This window comes from Tachyglossus aculeatus, chromosome 16 (assembly GCF_015852505.1).
Source record: "Tachyglossus aculeatus isolate mTacAcu1 chromosome 16, mTacAcu1.pri, whole genome shotgun sequence".
NCBI classification, from domain to species: Eukaryota; Metazoa; Chordata; class Mammalia; order Monotremata; family Tachyglossidae; genus Tachyglossus; species Tachyglossus aculeatus.
Genome location: NC_052081.1, coordinates 11,966,009 through 11,987,273, shown reverse-complemented (window position 1 = coordinate 11,987,273; position 21,265 = coordinate 11,966,009). Strand labels below are relative to the sequence as shown.

Below are 21,265 nucleotides of genomic sequence, written 5' to 3'. Positions count from 1 at the left end.
AAATGATGTAATAAAAGGAATCACCTGTGAAAAAGGACGCATGGCTGGATTATTTCCAAAAAAAGATACATCACCATTGTGGCAGGGAGCAAGGAAAGCCTTTCTGGAGCCCTAGTCACAGGATCCATTTCTCGATCCCTGATGTTGACAAACCCTGACGAAGAGGTAGGATGTTGTTCCGTAAAGCCCCGGGATGTCCCATGTCTGGAATTTTGGGAAAGCCCGCTGCCCAACTGGCAGCTGAGTTCTAGAGAGTCGACCCTCCCACATGCATGTGCTCCCTTCCACATCCACGCACATTTTCCCCTCTTCACTGTCACAAGTTACCAAGTAGCCTGGACTGCCGGAGCCTTTGGGAAATAGCTGGGCTCTCCACCTCTGAGGTGAGTAATTCTACCCTGCCATGCACACTGCAATGGGGTCCACAAGAAATCACACCCACACCCTCAACGGAGGCAGCCCAGCAGGGCGTTAAATATTACCAGCCAAAGAGCCTCTTGGCTTCAGCCTGAATCAGGGTTGATCTTGGGGGTCTCTTCTTCATTGGTGGGCCCCCAGGGAGTTTGGGGTTCACTCTGTCGGGCTGTGCCAGCAGGGATAATGTTCGGCAACTGCAGTGAATGACTCCCAGTTATTCTGGAGAGACACAGAGCTAACCTGGAGTTCCTGAGTCTGGGCCTGGTGACCTGTATGGTTTTTTGACTTGGGATGGTGTTTAGCACTAAAGATGCTAGTTGCCGGGAGTAGCTTCAGTGTTAATCAAAATGATTTGGAAATAAGAACAATCTACTCAGAAAGCACAGTGAGGACCTGCAGTATGGCAGGGTGCTGGATGGAAGGGTGAAGAGTGCTGCTAGGGAATTGGGAAGTGTTCTTCCAACACCACATGTCCAACTGGATAGAATGCAGTGTTGAAAGAAGCAGCTGTATACATTTGCAGCAAGATTTCCTTAACATGGGGTTCTCCACATTAGTGTACCCTTCGCAACCCCCTCTGTGTACAGCCCACTCCAAAGTGAGTCCAGGCGCTGATGTCTAAGCAGACATCAGAGCACCTCTGGTGGTGTTCCCTGCAGTGCAAATCAGGGCCCTGTCTCCAGAGGGAACCTTGTCTCCTGATCCCTAAAATGAGTAGACTGGCCATCTTTCTCCCCAAAGCAGGATGGATCTGGGCCAATTCAGAGCTACCAATGAGGCGTATTTTGCATTTGCTAATGAAAACTCAATTTAGCCCTGAACAAATGAGAGACTTCAGAGGTTCAGAGTCCCATGTTGGCCTGAGAACCTGACCCCATGAGAAGGAGGAGTCGGGGTTTCTCCCAGTCCCCCCAGGCAGTGAGAGAGCCGCTGCCCACACTGCAGTAGCCAAAGACTAGCTAGGCAGGAAATGACTTTGTACAGGGAGGAGGTGAAAGCCATCTCTCTTTCCTTAGGTTTCCTCCACGCAGCACCTGGGCTCCCCAAGCTGCACCTCAACGTCACCTGTCATCCGGGGACTGCCGTCAGAGCCCCCTCTGCATCCAGGACCTTTCTCTACTTTTCCTTCCCAACCCCAGTGTCCCAGAATGGGAGAGTCTGGCCCAAGTGATCTCTCGCGCAACAAGGCTAATTTGATGGGGAGACCTTGACTAACTTAACCAAGAGTGAAAACTCCCAAAACCAAAGCCGGTGGGCTCAGAGGCTAGGAGAATATTTTCCCAGCAATGGAACGCAATCATTCACCAGAGACTGCTGCTCCTGGAACTGGCCATGGTTTGGGTCCATGCACGCCAACTGGAATATTTCCTGCGGGGAGAGTGGACTCAGGGATGGATACCCGCTCCGGCCGCTCCTGAAAAGAGATGACAACTTCAGAGGGAGAAAGAAAAGATGGGCCTTCATGCTCTGTCAGTTAACCTTTCTGTCCCTACCTCGGTGCCCTTCCAGCACAAGTTCACCCACTAGGCAGAGCCAATAGCTCAGCATCTTCCCTCTGACTGCTCATCGGTACGTACCCCGGGACCGTATTTGTGAGGAGAGGGAGGTTATCCCTCTCTATCAGCATTTGGTATGGCCCAGTCTTCTGCTAGCAACTGCTGTATCTATGACAGATGACATCATGGGCATCATCCCTGCCATGTGGGAGGGCAGTGTTAGACTGCAAATGGGTTTCTCTTTATTTTCCGCTCAGCAAAGGAGCTCCTCTCTTTAAATTTTGAGCAGTTTGTTTAAAATATTGAGCAGGCGAGATCATTTTTATTTTTCTGTTTTGAGTCCAGCAATGCATTTTTACTGCACTCATAAAACTGAACCTCTGTTCGAAGACCAGGCAGAATAATACTGAGTCTGGCTCATGGAAGCTGTTGTTTAGGAAGAGGAGCGGACCAACAGTTCTGTATGGAATTGCCGTTTGCAAAATGTTTTAAGATCTTTGCCCAAAGTGCAAAGTGCTGTATTAGTACTGTTTTGTTCTTGTTGTTTCTTTTGGGGTTTTATTTATGGTATTTGTTAAGCGCTTACCATGTGCCAGGCATTGTACAAAGCACTGGGTAGATATAAACTAACCAGATTGGACACAGTCCACGTCCCACATTGAGCTCACAGTCCTGATTCCCATTTTACAGATGAAGTAACTGAGGCACAGCAAGCAGTTGGCAAAGCCAGAATTATAACTCAGATCCTTCTGACTCCTACGATTGTGCTCTATCTACTAGGCCACACTGCTTCTACTTGTTTTGTTTTGTTGTCTGCCTCCCCCTTCTAGACTGTGAGCCCACTGTTGTTGGGTTGGGACCGTCTCCATATGTTGCCGATTTGTACTTCCCAAGTGCTTAGTCCAGTGCTCTGCACACAGCAAGTGCTCAATAAATGCGATTGAATGAATGACTGAATAGGAAGGTCAGAGCTGGACATTTCCAGGCCCTCACCACTGGCAAAATAAATTTTTAATTAATTCAAGAGAGAAGACCCTGACTACTGTTTGCAACCATTTCTGCTTCTACTGCGGCTTTGGCCTCCCATTTAATCCTGATTCATTCATTCATTCAATCGTATTTATTGAGTGCTTACTGTGTGCAGAGCACTATACTAAGCGCTTGGGAAGTACAAGTTGGCAACATATAGAGACGGTTCCTCCCCAACAACGGGCTCACAGTCTAGAAGGGGTAGACAGACAACAAAACATGTGGACAGGTGTCAAGTCCTCAGAATAAATAGAAGTAAAGCTAGATGCACATCATTAACAAAATAGAATAGTTAAGAGGTACTGGTAAAATAAATAGAGTAATAAATCTGTACAAACATATATACAGGTGCTGTGGGGAGGGGAAGGAGGTAAGGCGGGCGGGTGGCGAGGGGGAGAGGAAAAAGGGGGCTCAGTCTGGGAAGGCCTCCTGGAGGAGGTGAGCTCTCAGTGGGCTTTGAAGGGAGGAAGAGAGCCAGCTTGGCAGATGTGTGGAGGGAGGGCATTCCAGGCCAGGGGGAGGACGTGGGCCGGGGGTCGACGGCGGGACAGGCGAGAACGAGGTACAGTGAGGAGGTTAGCATCAGAGGAGTGGAGGGTGCAGAAATGAAATGACTTGCCCAAGGTCACCCAGCAGACAAGTGCCAAGGCTGGGATTAGAACTCGGATCCTTCTGACTCCCACACAGCAGAGCACGGGAAAAGTGCATCACATGGAAAGCTGGAAGACAACTGCAGCAGATCTATCGGCCCAGCTTGATGCAATCAATCGACTGCATTTGCTGAGCACCTGGTGGGTGCAGGACACTGTACTAAGCGCTTGAGAGAGTACAACAGACATGATTGCTGCCCACACCGAGCTTACAGTCTAGAGGACTAATCGGTCTCGATCGAGAAAGGAGAGCTTCGGAGAAGCAGCATGGGCCTGGGAGTCAGGGAGACGGGGATTCTCATCCCCACTCCGCCACCCGTCTGCCGTGTGACCTAGGGCGAGTCACTTCAATCAATCAATCAATCGTATGTATTGAGCGCTTACTGTGTGCAGAGCACTGTACTAAGCGCTTGGGAAGTACAAGTTGGCAACATATAGAGACAGTCCCTACGCAACAGTGGGCTCACAGTCTAAAAGGGGGAGACAGAGAACAAAACCAAACATACTAACAAAATAAAATAAATAGAATAGATATGTACAAGTAAAATAGAGTAATAAATATGTACACACATATATACAGGTGCTGTGGGGAAGGGAAGGAGGTAAGATGAGGGGGATGGAGAGGGGGACGAGGGGGAGAGGAAGGAAGGGGCTCAGTCTGGGAAGGCCTCCTGGAGGAGGTGAGCTCTCAGGAGGGCCTTGGAGCTCTCAGTAGGGCCTTGACCCTTCTTCAAGGGAAGAAGGGACTTCACCCTTTCTGGGCCTGTTAGCTCATTTGTAAAATGGACTGCATCCAACGTGATTAGCTTCCATCTACCCCAATGCTCAGTACAGGCCTGGCACATAGTAAGTGCTTAACAAATACTATTAAAAAAAACGCTTAGCATGTGCCAACAACTGCTGCCCTAAATGCTGAGGCAGATGCGAGATAACCACATGGGTAAATCCCTACCCCACCTTAATAATGGGGATAATAATTATTATTATTATGGTATTTGTTAAGCACTTAACTATAAGCCAGGCTCTGTACTAAGCAGTGGGGTGGATACAAGAAGATCAGGTTGGACGCTGTCCCTGTCCCACGTGGGGCTCACGGTCTCAATCCCGATTTTACAGATGAGGTAACTGAGGCCCAGGGAAGTGAAGTGACCAGCCAAAAGTCACACGGCAGACAAGTGGTGGAGCTGGGACTGGAACACATAACCTTCTGACTCCCAGGCCCGTGGAAGTGGGTGGGTGGGGAGGAGAGTGGTCTTTAATCTCCATTTTACAGACGAGGAAACTGAGAAGCTAAGTGCCTTCAATCATTTCAGAAAATTAAGACCAGCTCCCTGGTCGTGCAACTGGAAAGGGAGAGAGAAGGTGTTGGGAGAGACAGCAGGGAGGAATGGAGGCCAAATAGGGCCCTGTTCTGCACCTCTATTTTCCATCTTTCCCTCCCCACACCAGAGAAGCAGCGTGACCTAGCGAATTGAGTCCGGGCCCAGGAATCAGAGGACCTGGGTTCTAACCCTGGCTCTGTCATGTATCTGTTCTGTGACCTTGGGCAAGTCACTTAATTTCTCTGTGCTTCAGTTCCCTCATCTGAAAAAGTGGGGATTAAGACTGGGAGCACCAAGTGGGATAGGGGCTGGGTCCAACCTGATTAGCTTGGATCTAGTTCAGCACTTAGTACAGTAACTAGTACATAGTAAGCTCTTAACAAATGCCATTTTTTTCCTAAAAAGAAACAATCTCCCTTTCACCAGCCTGCGAGCTCCAGGCTCTGACAGTAACATTTTGCCACTGGATAATGTCTGGACTTAAGGCAGAACAAAAAATAGCTGCGAGTGTCACTGGCCAGTGAAAAACATCTAACAGAGAGGGAGCAACCATGGGCCGGCTCTGAGGTGGGCAGTGCCACGCCAGAGGTGCTATTGTGGCTTTGGCAGTCTCATGGGGAACCTTGGGCCATTGCATGATTTCTGTACCTCAGTAAGTCAAAGAACTCTTGGAAGGACTCTGCCTTAAAAAGGCTCTTCCTGCCAGTTGCCTCACAGGACTCAGTGTCCCCTGCCTTGCTACTACAACCTGTTCCATCTACAGCCCCAAACCAAGTTGACTTGTCCATAGCAAACAGGTTCTAGTGGTTTTTGTCTTTAAAAAAAAAAACTGTTCAAAAGAGAAACAGAGTGGCCTAGGTGAAAGAGCGTGGGCCTGGGAGTCCTGCGTTGTGACCCTGGTCAAGTCATTTACCTTCTTTGTGCCTCAGTTACTTCATCTGCAAAATGGGGAATCAATGTCTGTTCTTCCTTCTGGGCAGGGAATTGATGTATTGTACTCTCCCCAGTGCTTAGTACAGTGTTCTGCATAAGTAAACTCTCAATAAATATGACTGACTGAATGAATGAATGCTTAGACTGTGAGCCCCATGCAGGACCTGATTATCTTGTATCTACCCCAGCAGTTAGTAGAGTGCTGAGCACATAGTATGCACTAAAAAAAAATCACAAAATTATTATCATCATTATCAACTCTAATTTGTTCCAGCCCGGAACCAAGGGATTATTTACATGTGGAGGTCTACTTACAGGCCCGAAAGGGTGTCTTGTTGGAGGTAAGGCAGGGCTTTGGCATTAGAAATAATCTCCTGAGGCAGAGATGAGGGCTCCATGCGCTGGAACATGGGGGCGTTTTTCTGTACGAGAAGGGAGAGGAGAGAAGAAACCATTCATATAAATACCTGGGCAGGGCTGGGGGTGGTGGGGAGAAGAACAAGTCCCCTCCCTCCTCCTGTTCCCTCAGGTCTCTCTGGCTGTCATCATGACACATTATCATGGCCCTGCACCAGGGCCTCACCAACATCTAGTAGGGCTTTGGGAGTTTCCCAAATCCCGTTTCTCTCCGCCTTCTGCCTGCTTGTTCTTCCTATTGCTTTGAACATGGTAGACTCTCACCTGCTCCTCCAACTGCTGTCTCTGCTTCTTCACTTTGCTTTGCTTGTAGTAGTCCATGATCATCATGGCTGCATATATTTTGCCAACAGTTAGGTCTGAGGCTGAAACCCAAAAGAAGGGCTTGTGGGTTAACGGTAGTGAGTCATGGGGGTAAAGATTGATAGGAGTTAACTTCAGCCACTGAAACCCCCCGAAGATTCACTCTGAAAATCTGCAGCCCACCCACTGAAACAAATTTACACTCAAAGTTGCTCAAAGGGACACCAGGTTCTTGGATTTTTACATTCAGTTGCAAGGAGCATTTTCTCAGTGAGTGAAAGATTGCTGTGACAATAGGACTTGAATGTAATGTATTCAAGCAGGGGCACAAGAGTACACACACACACACACACACACACACACACACACACACACACACACACACACACTCTCTCTCTCTCTCTCTCTCTCTCGTCCCCTTCTGAAGTAGTTCTTATAATACCAGAAAAATCTAAGTAAAAGGCTAATTTTCTGAGATTTCCCTTTCTCTTCTTGGAAGGTTTCAATATATTGGCATTCTGGTTTCCCACCCCTCTGCTGCAGCAGAAGATCCCACACCTTTTGGCATGGGAACCAGCAGGTCCAGCATCTTCTGGGACAGGTGAGGCCAAATGGCTAGAGTCTCCTTTTGCAGCTCTGAATCGAGCAGCTGCCTGTCTGCACCACCTACGATGAAAAGAAGACAGGACAGAGCCCAAGAAGCTTCAACAATGAGAGGGCCCGAGGGGTGGACGCTGATCGCGTGCAGCTCCTGCTACCGAGAAGGGAGATTTGGAGAGTCTTTATCCACACCTTGGCCCTCTCTGTTCCTCAGGTCTTACTTGGGTTCTTGTGAGATCTTCCTGCAGGCCTGGCTGAATGCTCTTCTGGCCTCAGCCTGAGGGACCAGCCCGGACTGTCCCTTGCCTGAGGAGGCCCACCTAAGGCTCAGCATATCCCAGGAGGGAAATCAACCCCTAAGCTCCAGAGCCCCCATGCTCCCTGGCCAAGTCTTACAATGCCCCCTTTCTCTCCCCACTTTGGCTAGTTTTGCTCTCAGTGAAGAGCTCTTTGTTCCACTTTGGTAGGTATTGCCACCCCCTCCCTTCCCTCTCCCCTTCCACCTCCACACGTAGGATGTCACCCCAGAGTCTACCTTCCCTGCTTTCAGAGTGGATTTTGCAAAATAAGCAGGACTGGCAGCTAATGGGTAAATGCAGTTCTGCTTTGCATGGACAGTAAATAATAATAATTATTGTTATTACTATTATTGTATTTCTTAAGTGCTTACTATGTGTCAAGCACTGTCCCAAGAGCTGGGGTAGATACAAGTTAATCAGGTTGGACGCAGTCCCTGTCCCATACGGGGGGAAAACAAGCTTTGGATTCCCATTTTACAGATGAAGAAACGGGCACAGAGCCGTTAAGTGATAGCAGACAAGTGGTGGAGTTGGGATTAGAAGCCAGGTCCTCTGACTCCTATACCCATGCTGCTTCTCTAGATGTTTAGTAGTTCTCCTAGGAAAGAGGTGGTCCTGCCTGCAAACAGAAAGTTTACTTCCCCCTAGCCTTGGACCCAGAGCAACAGCCCCTACTTTCTCTCCACCAAAGCAGGGGGCAACTCCCAGAACCATGGCTGCCTTCACTATGAGACTTTACGTGCTAAGATAAATGGGCTACGATTAGGACTGGATAATAGGACAGTGGGGTCTAGTGTTCCAAGAAGAGGTACCAAAGTCAAGAAATCGGGGCTTTTGTCCCACCACTGATCCACTGAGTGCCCGTGAGCTGGGCTTCACCTTCCTCATCTGTAAAAAGGGGACAAAACATGACACCTGGATGGGTTCTGGAAGACTTTGGCGATCTCCCGATGAAAGACACTGTCCCGATGCTGGGCTGTTGCCTACTGTTGTTTCTCTGATAGTTTTCCCATGGGGAAGGAGCCCATTATCTCCCTTGCAAACCATCCCGAACGAGTGGCCTATACCTCCCTTTTTTACCTTTTGCAATTTTGATGTCCAGCGCTGTCCGAATCAGGGCCATTAGTGTGGAGGTGAAGTGGACAGTCATATCCTCCGCCACAGGCATGTTCATCAAAACCAGCCTCTGGTTGAGAGAGAGAGAAAAAAACAGCGGACAGGAAAAAAAATCTCGAAAGACACCTCAGCAAAGAAGGATGACGATGGGGAGAGCAGGTCAAATGACTCAGACAAAAAAGAAGGGCAAGGATTTCCCCCCACCCCCTGCCCTCCTCCCCCACCTTACCAGGGAAATACCCTAACCTAGTCTTTCTGCAGTGGTTCCACCAAAGCCTCAAGAATTTCTACCAAGGGTGGGGAAGTTGTTTCTAGGGGGAATGGCTTTGGGGACAGAGACAGCTCTATGGGGTGGGTCCCTCAGTATGGCTTCTCCAGCTTCCCCATTGCCTCAGGGACTCCCCTGAACTCTGAGGGTGGGGGGAATTCTGCTTTGCTTGTCTGTCATGAAAGATGCATCCTGACGCCCCCTTTTTGAGTCTTTAAGAGATGAAATTCGCCAGCATATGATCAGACATGCATCGGTCCAGCTGATCCAAAGAATGTGGTGGAGGGGGATGTGAAAGGAGAGATGAGAAGAGAGAGTGCAAACAGGGATGTGGGGGCAGGGGAGAGAAAGAAAGAGACAGAGACAGACAGAGGAGAGACCAAGGAAGGTTCAGGAGTGGGCAGGCCATGCTCCCTTCGCCCAAACAGGAGATCGAACTGAAATGGCCAAATCCACTTCCCAGAGAGTATCTTTCTTTTCACACATTCCCGAGTTTCCCCTCAAATCTATGCCCCCACACCCCCTTGCAACCCTCTTCATTCCAAAGACTAGGCCCCTTGGGCTGCATTCCACATACCAGCAGTCCTGGCCATGGCCAAGAGCAGAGAGGCTGCCACCCATGGCATGAGCTGGGTGGATATGAGGGAGCAAACAGATCCCTAAATAGTGCCCAGAAGCAACGCGGCCCTCAGGCAGTGAGGTCAACAGCCCAAGATTCAGTGAGGGGCCTCCACTAGCTAGCTGTGGGAACTTGAACAGAAGCCCTAGATCTAGAGAACCTAGATGAACATCTTCATTCATTCGATTGTATTTATTGAGTGCTTAGTGTGTGCAGAGCACTGTACTAAGCGCTTGGAAAGTACAATTCAGCAATAAAGAGAGAAAATCCCTGCCCACACCGGGTTTACCTTCAACCCACCCAAGAGGGGGAATGCCGGCGGATCTACCTTCTCTGCAAACTCTGTTCCCAGCCTCAATTTCTCTGTCTCTGAAACACAGGCTTCATTCCCAGAAGGAGCTGCAGGTGCCCCCGGGGGATGCGCTCCCGAGAAGAGGAGGGTCTAGGGTCTGAAGCAGGGTGTGGAGAGGAGGGCAAAGGGAATTTAACCATGGGGATCAACGCGGTCAGGTCAGCGATCACCCACAGGAGCTAAGGTATCTCTGTGTCATTCGTCTTTCCAGGGCAGTCACTGCCCCTCCTAGAAGCTCTGGATTGGTTTTATAGGGAGAGAAAGTGGGACAAGGGAATCACATTATTTTCCACCCTATGAGACCTGAGCCAAGAGAAAGACTTCCCCTTGCCTTAGGGAATGGAGCAATCCATGATTCCCCCTCTCTTTCAGGATTCTCCTCCTGCCCAATGCTCAGTTGGAAAATTCCTCCGGCACCTCAAGTTCCACCTTACAGATCTCCTAGAGATGTCATGTCCTGGCCAGCTGCCTACCCCCACTGACCCTATCCTGTAACTCTTGACTTTGTGCTTCCTTCAAATGGGAGCTTCCCTTACTGGGATTCCTTCTGCTGTCTCTTGCTAACTGGAAGCATGGTTCACACCCAGACCTGTTCACACATGCACTCATGAGGAGCCGAAAACGGCAGGGGTTCTCACCCTTCCTCATGCTGCACGTTAGCCATCCCTGTTTCGAGGCATCTCATCGTCTGGCTTTTCCCTGGAGGCCCTTCTCCACCTCCACCTCCCCAACCCATCCCTCTCTTTTCAGACCTGACCCCGCCCTGCCCTCCCTCCACCTGCGAGAGCCAGCTCCTGCTCAGCACCACAAGCCCGGAAGGAAGGAAGGAAGGGTGGATCTACCTTATACGCCACTTTGGAGGGACATCTCTTGCCGAGGCCTAGCGGTGGTGACATGAGAGTCAGCATTTCATACATCTCAGTGTAATGGATGCGGCCACTGCTCATGGATGGGGTGGCAGGGGTGGGGGGGGGGGGGGGGGGGAGGGCCAAAGGAAGGAGCAGGAAGAAGGGGGTGGATGCAGGGAGATGGGGGGAGGAGGAGGAGGAGGGGGAGAGAGCATTCCCAGAGAGCCAAAAACAAACGAACAAAATAATAACACGAGAAACAGGAAAAAAAATGGACAAACAGGAAAAGAACAGGAAACCCGTTAATCAAGGCAAATCATAACTGCGAGTCCGTCCTGGTGCGGATTTATATCACGCCCCACACAGACCCGGGAACGTCAGCGTCAACCACCTGTTCCCCCCCTCTCGCTCCCGCCCCCGCAGTCCCCTTTCTGAGAACTGAGAGCTGCTTTCTCCTCCTGATTCAGCTTTGGTCCTGGTCTTCCCGTTCGCTTCCTTTCCCTCCAACAAGAACACAAGGTGCTCTCTTTCCTTTTCCCAGGGCTGTGCGCGAGTGGTATAAACCAGATACGCGGTGCTCAAGCGGTGGGTTGCAGAGTGGGTGCCAGCTAAGGTCCCCAAGGGGATCTGCTCAGGCCCTGATGCCCCCTCTCTGGAAGAGCAAGGGATGCCCTTCTCTTGGTAATAACTCAGAGCTGGAGCATCGTGTATCCGTGGCCCCCACCCGCCCCGCCCCCGTGATCTCTTGCAAGGGAAGGCAGCATCTTGCAGAGACGGCAGAGGGCTCTGATGGCTCGCCAAGGAGTTGGCCCAGTTGCTTCCACCGGGCTCTGTCGATCGAGTGCTTTTCCCGGCATGCACCAGTGCATCGGCATGCTTGAGACAGAAGAAACAAAATCAGGAGGAGGAAGAGAGTTCTACATGCCATGCTCCCCTGGCTCCCCACCCTCGAGCTCTTTCCCACATGCGACTGCAAGTTCCATCAGGTTGGAGTTTAAAGAGTCTCAGCAGAGGCAGCTGTTTGGCCTTCCAGGTATGGGCTTTGCTGAATCCTCCTTCGTTCCCTCCCCTCCCCACCCCTATCCACCCCAAAGGCACCACCCTCCACCCTCTTACAGGGCAGGGTTCCTCCTTGGCTGGCTCCTTCCTCCTACAACCCCCTTTCCTCTAGAGGGGCTCTGCCAGCCCTCCGAGGATTTTCCATTCTCCCAGGATGCCATTATCAAGTAGGCCAGTCTTTGCACCGACTGAGCAGAGACCTTTTCCATGGGAGTGGTTAAAGGTACGCGGTCTGGACGGACAAAAAGCAGCTTAAGGAGGAAGAGTTCCTCTGGCCCGGAGATGTTCTTTTCTGTCTTCCAACACATCGAATGGCTCCGCGGAACCAACAGATTTCTCCCCAACCCACCGTCGCCCCCTGCATAGCCATGATGCAACCCCAGTGTGACTTGGTATTGGATCTCATCGGGGCCCTGGGGGAAAGAACCCACAAGGAGCCATTCCGTAACAGCCACTGTCCACTCAAACCCTCTCAGGCTCAGGGAAAAACATTTCAAGAAGCACCAGGCTAGATTCCCTCTCCCCCAAAACTCTCCCTTCTCCCTCCCCTCTCTTCCTTAGGTCCTCGGGCTCTCTTCCTTCATAGGGCCTCATTTTCTCTCTTTTGGCCTCTTCTCCCATCATCCGTCCTCCCCTTCCCTTTGGTTCCAGCGGTTCTGCTAGGATTGTAAACTCCTCCAGGGCAGAGACAAGCTGCCATTTACTTCTAGTGAATATTTCCACATGAGTACAGTGTTCTGCACAAAGGTGGTGCCCAGCATATAATACCCACTGGTTGATTGTGGCCTGGCCAGCCCTTCTCTGGAGGTCTTTCAAAGGAAGAGATCAGAGAACCCAAAGACATTGAGGATGATGCCAGTTGTATCCAAGGGGCGCCCCCCACCACCGCCTCTCCCCAGAAATTCTGTTCAGGAGTGAAGGCATTTCTGAGTCTTCAGGTGAGGGAGGAGTCGCTGTGAACGGCTAAATCTTAACTGGGGAGTGGCGGTTGCATTGGCTTTTGCTAGCCGTCCCGCACCTCCCAACCCCTCATCCCCTCCGCCCCTCTCCCTGATGTACCAGCTGCTGGTTCTGGGTGGATTTGGACCTCTTTAAACTCAAAGAAAAGCAGCATGAGAGTTCCCTTGTGTGGCGCAGTGGGGGTGGAGCTTAGGGGGGAAAGGAGGAGGTTAGATGTTGCGTCCCCGGGCCAGTTCACGGCTGGGGACTGGGAGGCAAACCTTGCACGCCACCCTGTAGGGGCAGTTCTCTCCCAGGCCCAGAGGAGGTGAGATCACCCGTACTAATTTGTACATATCCTTATACGGGATCCTGCCGCTGAAAAGGAAGCACAGGTGCGTTAATAGGACACTCAGAGAATGGAGGTGAGGAAATGACAGCTTAGTCAGGAAGGGGAGGAAAGTAGAGGCCAACACCAGTTCTAGATGGGACCCCGGGATGAGTGTCTCCCTTCCTCTGCCTCCAGGAGCTCCAGACCACATGAAGCCAGGAAATGACCAAAGAGCAGAGCCAGCCCCAACTCTATACCACACTGGCTCACAGGCTCCTCAATTCCCTAGGAGACCAATGTCCACCACTTTCTGGTGCCAACCAGCTCTGCCCTAGTAACTATGAGAACGCTGTGCCCCTACCACACAGGCCAATTCTAGAGACCAAAGCTCACCTCTCCCTGGGCCACGACACTAGCAAACTCAGCTCATTAGCTAACTGATACTTCTGGCAGCTGCCAAGAACGGATGTCAGGATGATGGGGACAGCTGCTCTGTTTGTGCTTTCCGGACACAGACTGCATTTATTCTTCAGATATGCTTGTCAGGTCGGCGGGTGGGGGTAGGGGGCCAGGGGAGCAGGCAGACAGAGGAAAGGTAGTGGCTTCCCATTAGGCTAATCTGTAGGGTCTCAATTCATCTGAAGGAATTTATGGAGAGATTTTGTTCTGTTTTTGACAGATCTTCCCAGTGTCATATTGGGCGAATACTGGCTCTGTGGTTACTCATTCTCAGGACTTCCGATTCAGTGTTGAGAAAGCCGATTGACAGAGTCTATTATCCGTACCTTGCATCCATCCCTCCTCATCTACCTGCCTCTCTACAAGCAATGGCTGGCTGTGTCTACCACCTTTAATTGGCCTCCTAGAAAGCTCTGATTGCTAAGGGAAAGGACAGACTCCCGTCTGAGGTGTTTTTCATGTCCGTCCGGTTAGGACCTAGGCCCACCTGCCTATCTTACAGGCAGGTGGGCTACTCCAGTTGGATCCCAGTATGGAAATGAAAAAAAAATTCGTGAAACAAATTTGGAATCCTGGCTTCTCCATCTACCCCGGTCCCTCCAAATGAAGCTTCCTCCTCTCTCAGAAGGTGACAGTCTTGGCCCCTTCTTCCATATTCAGACCTGGAACTCAGGAGGTCCATCTCGGTTTTTAAAAGTGGATCTCTATCCTCCGTGTCCAGATTCAGGAGATTCTGTGATGAGGCTGATGATGGTGATGTCCTTCTCAGCTATCCAGTTGATAGGCCCACTCTCTTTAGCATAACACTTTAGCTCCATCTAGGCCTCTTAAAATGATCTTTGATATGATCTGAGACCCTGTGCCCTGACCTTTCTGATCCAGATGATGGTCTTCTCCTACTGGGCCATTCTTCTGCAGTCTCAGATGAAGACTAGGGAGCCGTGACAAAAGGAGTGAGCTTTCAGTTATCTTGTAAATTTCTGAAAATCACCAGGAGAGGTTTTCTTCTTCCTCCTCTCCAAAAGCCCCTCCTTGTTCCTTGTTCCAAAAGTCTCCTCCTCCTTCCAAGGAAGTGCAGTGTAATCGCTTGGGCTTTTCACCTTTCTTTCACCTTCCTTGGCTTGTCTCCCTGAGACAATCCCAGGAATCCAGTGATTCACAAGGCATTCCCAAGAATATGCTGGCCCGAGAGAAGGCCTGTCCACCCACTACACATCAGATCCAGTTGGAAGAGACTCCTACAATATGGTGGAAAATTCACCCAGGCAGGAATAGTTCGTAGCGAGAGAAGATAAACCCTGCCTGATTCATTTTCCTAGCCCTGAGATCTTCTGCTGACTCCTTTCCCTCAACACATAGTTCTCATCATTATACCTGTATATTCTTTTGTCGAGTGTTGTCTCATCTTTACTTATTGTCTGCAGTTGCCAAGTTCAGGGTTCTTGACCCTGAAGGCACACCACAAATACTTGTTGATTGGCTGGATTTGCCTAGTGAAATTTTGACTGCAAGAAGGTCCCAGGTGAAAGTGCACAGTTCCTTGGGAGAGGAAGACCAGGACTGGGAGTCAACTAGGCCGGTGGACTCTGTTTCCAAGCAGGTTGGGACCAAGGGAACATATACCAAAGCTCCCTGCAAGGAACCTTCCCTCCCTTCTTCCCGAAGACCTCTTGAGACTGGAGACTCTGTTTACACAGAGCAGATGCCATGAGGCCAAGAAGAAAAAGATGCGGGTTTGCTACTCTGTCACTGGAAAGAGTCCAGAACCTTCTACTGATCCCCATAGGGGACTGATGGAAGGTTGCTTTGCTAACTGATTCCCAAGGCAGTCAGAACCCAAACCTCTCAGGAGAACAAGAAGGCCCAGCAAACCCCTCTCTGTCAGAGCCCCTGACCCTGGTCATTCTGAACATATCCCTGGCCACCTGTGGAAGGAGAGGAGGAAGGGAGAATTTGGGGAAATTTGGGGAGGAAGGTCCAAGTGTTCATGATAGCCCACTGGGAGACGGGAGAAATAAGTGAGGGGTTAGAGGGCCTCCGACCCTGTGAGTGGGGAAACACCTGTCACAGGAGGATAGAGAGACAGGGAGAGCGCAGATGGGGAAAAACTCCAATCAAAAGCATTCAATGTTTTGAGAATGGCAAATTCCAGGCCATCCCAGGGGACTGCCAACCAGCATGCCCAGCTCTGAGAAGAGAGCTGATTTGTCTTTCCAGGACAACAAAAGTATTCTCTCTTCCTGTGACAGGCGCTCATTTGTGGAGCTCCAATTCCATCATCCTCTTCCCTGAGTACTCCTGGTCTGATCAACCAGAGGCTCCCGAAACCTGCCCGATCCTGGACGGGAGGTGAAGAGAGGTCCAAGTGCCCTGCAGCCAGAAGGCCTACATACCACGCAGCCCGGTCGTACTCTGCCCAGATACGGACAAACTCATCCAGGTGGTGTGGCCCCAGGATGGAGGAGTCCCGAGTCAGGTATTCGAAGTTGTCCATGATGACAGCCACAAATAGGTTGAGCATCTGAAGGTCAAGGAGGAGAAGAGGAGTTAGGGGGAAACAGGGGACAAGACAAAATGGGAAGGGAGGACAAAAGGCTACAGACAGAGGGCTGCAGAGAGTCTGCAGCACTGTCATTTCCAACTCCGATATTGCTGAACAACAACTGTTTTTATCTGTCACATATTGCATTACGTGGGCATTGTTACTCCACAGTTCCATGGCAATTTGTAAAGTACTTTGTGATCAGTTGTACTGTGCATTTAATTTAATTAATTGGAATCTCAGCAGCACAGGGAAGCTGCAGCTGCAGCAAGAAAATGGATGGCAGCCAGGACTCTGCCACCAGCCTCCCCTTGGCCAGCCTTCCCCCACCCTTCTGGGTCCAGATCCCTCTGCTGAACAGGGCAAAAACAGGGGACTAGAACAGGAGGGATGGACTTGGGTGGTTCTGTGTCCCTGAAGACACACAGCGTTCATAGCCCCAAAATCACTGAACACTTTGTCTCCGGACAGTCCAGTTTCAGTTTAGATTATTGAGAGCAGATAGGGGCAGGTCTTGCCATATATCCATTATACTCCTGAAGAAGGGAAAGTCACTGCCCTGAGATCATCCTTTTAGGGTTGGAGTCGGGACTAGGACACCAGTCTCCTAACGCCTAGTCCACCCTCCTCTCCAGGTCACCCCTCTCTCCACTGACCATACTCCCTTCCAAAGGACCACAGGGTCTGCCTTCCCAGTCCCCAGGGAGGGAGAAGATGCAGTGCTCCATTAATCAGTGAGAGCTTGGAACACCTAGGACCTTTGTCTCCCAGACTTCTTCAATCTCTTTTCTTAGAGGCAAAGAAATCACAACCATCAGGAATGGTATCGATCTGAGCCTTAGCTGGTGTTTCCAGCTACTCAAGGGCATGAGTTTCACGTCAGGCTCGAGTCCCAGTTTATTGCCTAGCTCATTGGCTCACGCTGTATCCCACAGAGCATTTCTGAAAATCATGCCTCTGATGTCACACAATCTACCATACAACCCAGTGCCACAGAGAAGAAATCTCTATTCACACTCACAGAATGGATCATTGGTGCCATATGGAATTATAACATGAGGGAAATAAGACTTAGACCCTCTGATCACACCACCTTAGACATACCATTAAGCTGCAACCCAAGCAGAGCACAAGGAGCTACTACTCCTAGTTGGTTATTGTTGCCGCCAATTGCTCTGACAAACATTAACTTGTTCATCCTCCAGCATCTTCTCATGCAAGTAGTGCTTCCTCTTTCTCCCCACTTTACAGAGGGGAGACTGAGGTACAGAGGAGAGGTCATTTGATCCAAAGACGCAGAGAGCTAGGGAGGAAGACAGTTATAGCCCCTAGGTCTGGCTTCCAGACCTTTCTGCTACTTGCCCTCCCAGGTCCTAATCACTCACAGAGCACTCCAGGTGGGGCTATTCACCCAGTGGTAGCTCTGCCTCCACAGCATTCTGCCATGTCACGATCCCTGAATCGGGCAGAGCACTTGATTCTCAAGGACTCTCTGCTTCGGGTCCCGTTACTAAGGCGTGCTAGGGTATGTGGGGGGAAAAAAATCTCCTACCCCAACCCCTCTCTTGGCCCAAAGAGGGCATCATGGAGGCTCACCAAGAAGGAGCAGAAGAAGATGAAGGAAACAAAGTAGACGTAGGCCAGGTCGGTGCCACAGCGCTCATTCTCGTTTTGCCCCGAGGAGGCGGTAGTGTCCGGTTCACAGCCTTTCTCTCCCAGGCAGGAGAGCATGATCTCCTGCCACGCCTCACCCGTGGCACTCCTGTGGCCAAAAGACATCCCAGTTAGCTGCCGGAAAGCCCCCGATATTGTAGTTGCCAAATCTGGGACAGTGGTGGGAGCCCTTGTTTCTGGGCCCCATTCTTGTTCACTCTGGGTCTCCGACAGGACCCAAGAGTTGCCAAACAGGGTTGCGATGATCCCAAATTGGGTCTTTCTGACACATTAAATCTTCAGAGCCTGTCAGCCCCCCTCAGGCACCATCCTGCATGCTCCCCACCCTCATTTCCTACTCAAAATGAAAAGCTGATCCCTATACTGAGCATCGCATGACCTCCCTCCATCGTGAGATAAGCAGGACTACAGAGAATCTTCAGGAAGCCTCTCCTCCCCGCTCCTTCTCCCGGCCCCCGGCCCCTCCCCTACTTCCCATCCAGTCCCTGTTCACCTGCCTCTGTCTGGGTGATGAGTTGTTCAGGCTTTTCTCCCGTGACAGAGACGGGGCTCCTGGATGAGGAGGAGGAGCCAAGCTCTGTAAGCATGCTGCTCCTGGCAGCCCAGCCAGAGTGGAAACCCTTTCAAACAGCAGAGCCCTTAAGCTACAGTCCCTTTCTCCCTTTCCTCCCTTCCCCAACCAGGATCATAGAAACAAAGAGGTCAAGGAACTTGTCCAAAGATACCCAATAACTTTGTAATGGAGCTCATCCCCCCTGCCCCCTAAACCTGTCCTCCAGCTGGGGAGCCCTGACTTGTCCCCAGGAACTGTCCAAAAACAAATCAAGGGGATGAGTGGGGGATGGGGTTTGATGTGAGGAAGGGGAAAGAAGAGGGAGAGGCAGAAGAATAAGAGGCACCTATATCCATCTACCTCTGTTACCAGTGCCTCTAGGGCTTATACACAAAGGAATTATGTACCTGAAGAGCAGCATGAGAGACCCAAAAAAACTGCGGAAGTTGTTGTGGCGATTGATGTGACTTTCTTCGTCTAATTTGATGTTCCCAAAAACCTGGGGAGGCAAGAGATGGGCATAGAGAGGGGAGGGAGATGAGGGGGAAGAGAAACAGAAAACAGGATGACCAAACCTGGAGAAAGGCCACCTGGAATATTCTACAGGGCTGGCATCAAGAGGAGAAAGAAATTGACAACATTCTCACTGTGATCCTCAAGCCAACACCCTCCCCAAATTGGGGGAGGGGGTATCTGGTTTCTCCAAGTTCCATGGGAAAAGGAGGCCATCGCTTCCAGCTCCCCAACCAAGACAGAGAGAGATAATCCCGTTGGTGACTGAAGAAGGCAAACACGTTTTCATGCAGCCAAACACTATGCATCCAATCCTCCTTTCCCCACTCCCCCTGCCCCCCACACGCCTCTTTCTCTCTCCTTGCATTTCATGGCCCATTATGATGGTAGGAAACTATCTTGGCAAAGATAGTGCACCAGAACAGGAATTTGAGGAAGGAATACTATCCTGACATATCTAAAGCACTGGAACTAGGTCAGTTGGTCAAGTGATGAGGACAAAGTTATACATCCACTTCTGCTTTACTCAGCACTTCTAAACATACCCTTGTCTGCATACCCACACAGAGACAAACACCCTGCTTCATTATGCTTATCTTTATGTATTCCATGTTTGTTGGTCTTTCCCTAATTGACTGAACTCCTCAAGGGCAGACACTTTGCCTTATTCTCCTGAAATCCCACTCAGTGCCCTAGTATGGCGGGCATTCAATAAATACATTCAATGACAGGACTGATGAGGAGACATCCAGGCTGCCCGGATTTGGACTACAGAGTGTGTGCATGCGACTACAGCACACAATAGTGTGAGCTCGTTGTGGACAGGAATGTGTCTGTTGTCATACTGTACTTGCCCAAACACTTGCTTTGCACACAGTAAGCGCTCAATAAATATGATGGAATGAATGAGTAGTGTTAGGGTTGCAGGAGGTTTAGGCTAGAAAAGGGAGGAGCAGTGCTGCCTAGTGGATACTGCCCTGGCTTGAGAGTCAGAAGGACTTAGGTTCCAGTCCCGGTTCTGCCACTTGTCTGCTCTGTGACTTTGGGCAAGTCAGTTCACTTCTCTGTGCCTCAGTAACCTCATCTGTAGAATGGGGATTAAGACTGTGAGCCCCATGCGGGATAGGGATTGTGTCCAACTTGAGGATCTTGTCCAACCTGATCAGCTTGTATTTACCCCAGTGCTTGGTATAGTGCCTGGCACATAGTAAGCACTTAACTACCACTTTTTTTTTTTTTAAGCGGCTCATCTATCTTTTTTTCGAGTGTTTAGTGCAATCCATTGCAGTCAGTGGGCACTCAGTAAATGCCATTTCTGCTACTACTTTTTTGTCATGATCTGCAGAGGTCTTGCATTCATAAGGCCTTCCCAGACTAAGCTCCCCTTTTCCTCAGCTCCCCCGGCCCCCATCGCCCCAACGGGCTCCCTTTGTTCTGTACCTCCTCCCTGCCCCACTTGTGTATATGTACATATCTATAATTCTATTTGTTCATATGCCTGTTTACTTGTTTTGATGTTTACGTATCTATAATTCTATTTATTTATATTGATGCTATTGATGCCTATTTACTTGCTTTAATTTCTGTCTCCCCCTTTCTACACCGTAAGCCTGTTGTGGGCAGGAATTGTCTCTACTGATGAATTGTACTTTTCCAAGCACTTAGTACAGTGCCCTGCACACAGTAAACGCTCAATAAATATGACTGAATGAATGAATAAGGATGTACACCCAGAATTGTACATGCAAATGAATCCAGTTAGTTGTGCACCTAACATGCCAAGAAGAGATTTTAAAGTATCAAAAGCTGCTCTACTTCTACAAATAGTCCCTTGAACTCTATATGGAAAATCTAAGGCCTCCAGAGAAAAAGAGAGGTGGAAAGTTGAGGCAATTTATCTGCCTGACTGAGGAAAACCCTTCACTTGTCTGGAATTTACTCAGATAATTACAACCACACAGGCCTAGTCCTTCGGTGATGGGGCAGCAAGGCCCCAATGCATCCAACTGTGCGAGGACAAAGGAAACAGATCAGAGGCCCCAATTCTAGGTGTTAAATTGGCCCCTATTTGGTGGAGGGGTGGGGGCAAAATTGTGTAAAAATAAATTTCTTGACACAAATTGCGGACAGATTCAAATAGCCTGTTTCCAAACATTGAAAATACACCCCCCCACCACCCGCCCCCGCCAAACTCAACCATGGAAAACTCTAGGTCATCATAGGCCCACGAATCCAAGAACCCAGAACATCCCATCACAGCAGCTTCCTCTTGAACGGAGGGGGCTTAGATAAGTCCAGACTCAGTCAGGAGCAACAATGAAGCCAGAGAAGCCAGAAGTGGGTACAAGGCCTGTGATCTAGATTGACCTGGAGTTGGCTGCAATTCCGAGATCCCGGCCGAGGCGGGCTAAAACGAGTGGTTCTGCTGCTTGGAAATTAAAGCTGCAGTCAACTCAACGTGCATCTGGGTCGTGGTCTGGACCTTTCAGGGTTCAGGGCTCCAGCAGCCCAGCTTCCATTGTGTGA

At 50.1% G+C, this 21,265-nt stretch overlaps 1 protein-coding gene across 2 annotated transcripts in view; it reads right to left on the bottom strand.

Annotated features, from left to right (window-relative positions):
- CACNA1E (calcium voltage-gated channel subunit alpha1 E) overlaps window positions 1-21,265 on the bottom strand; it is a 263,235-nt gene that overhangs the window by 5,725 nt on the left and 236,245 nt on the right. For both annotated transcript variants that reach the window (XM_038757753.1, XM_038757754.1), the window contains exons 37-45: window positions 18,634-18,725; window positions 17,596-17,761; window positions 15,851-15,978; window positions 10,664-10,760; window positions 8,547-8,652; window positions 7,126-7,233; window positions 6,529-6,629; window positions 6,163-6,269; window positions 1,723-1,831 (exon numbers count right to left, since the gene is read on the bottom strand). In XM_038757753.1, coding sequence (XP_038613681.1) covers window positions 1,723-1,831; window positions 6,163-6,269; window positions 6,529-6,629; window positions 7,126-7,233; window positions 8,547-8,652; window positions 10,664-10,760; window positions 15,851-15,978; window positions 17,596-17,761; window positions 18,634-18,725 — 1,014 coding nt within the window. The remainder of the gene's footprint in view (window positions 1-1,722; window positions 1,832-6,162; window positions 6,270-6,528; window positions 6,630-7,125; window positions 7,234-8,546; window positions 8,653-10,663; window positions 10,761-15,850; window positions 15,979-17,595; window positions 17,762-18,633; window positions 18,726-21,265) is intronic.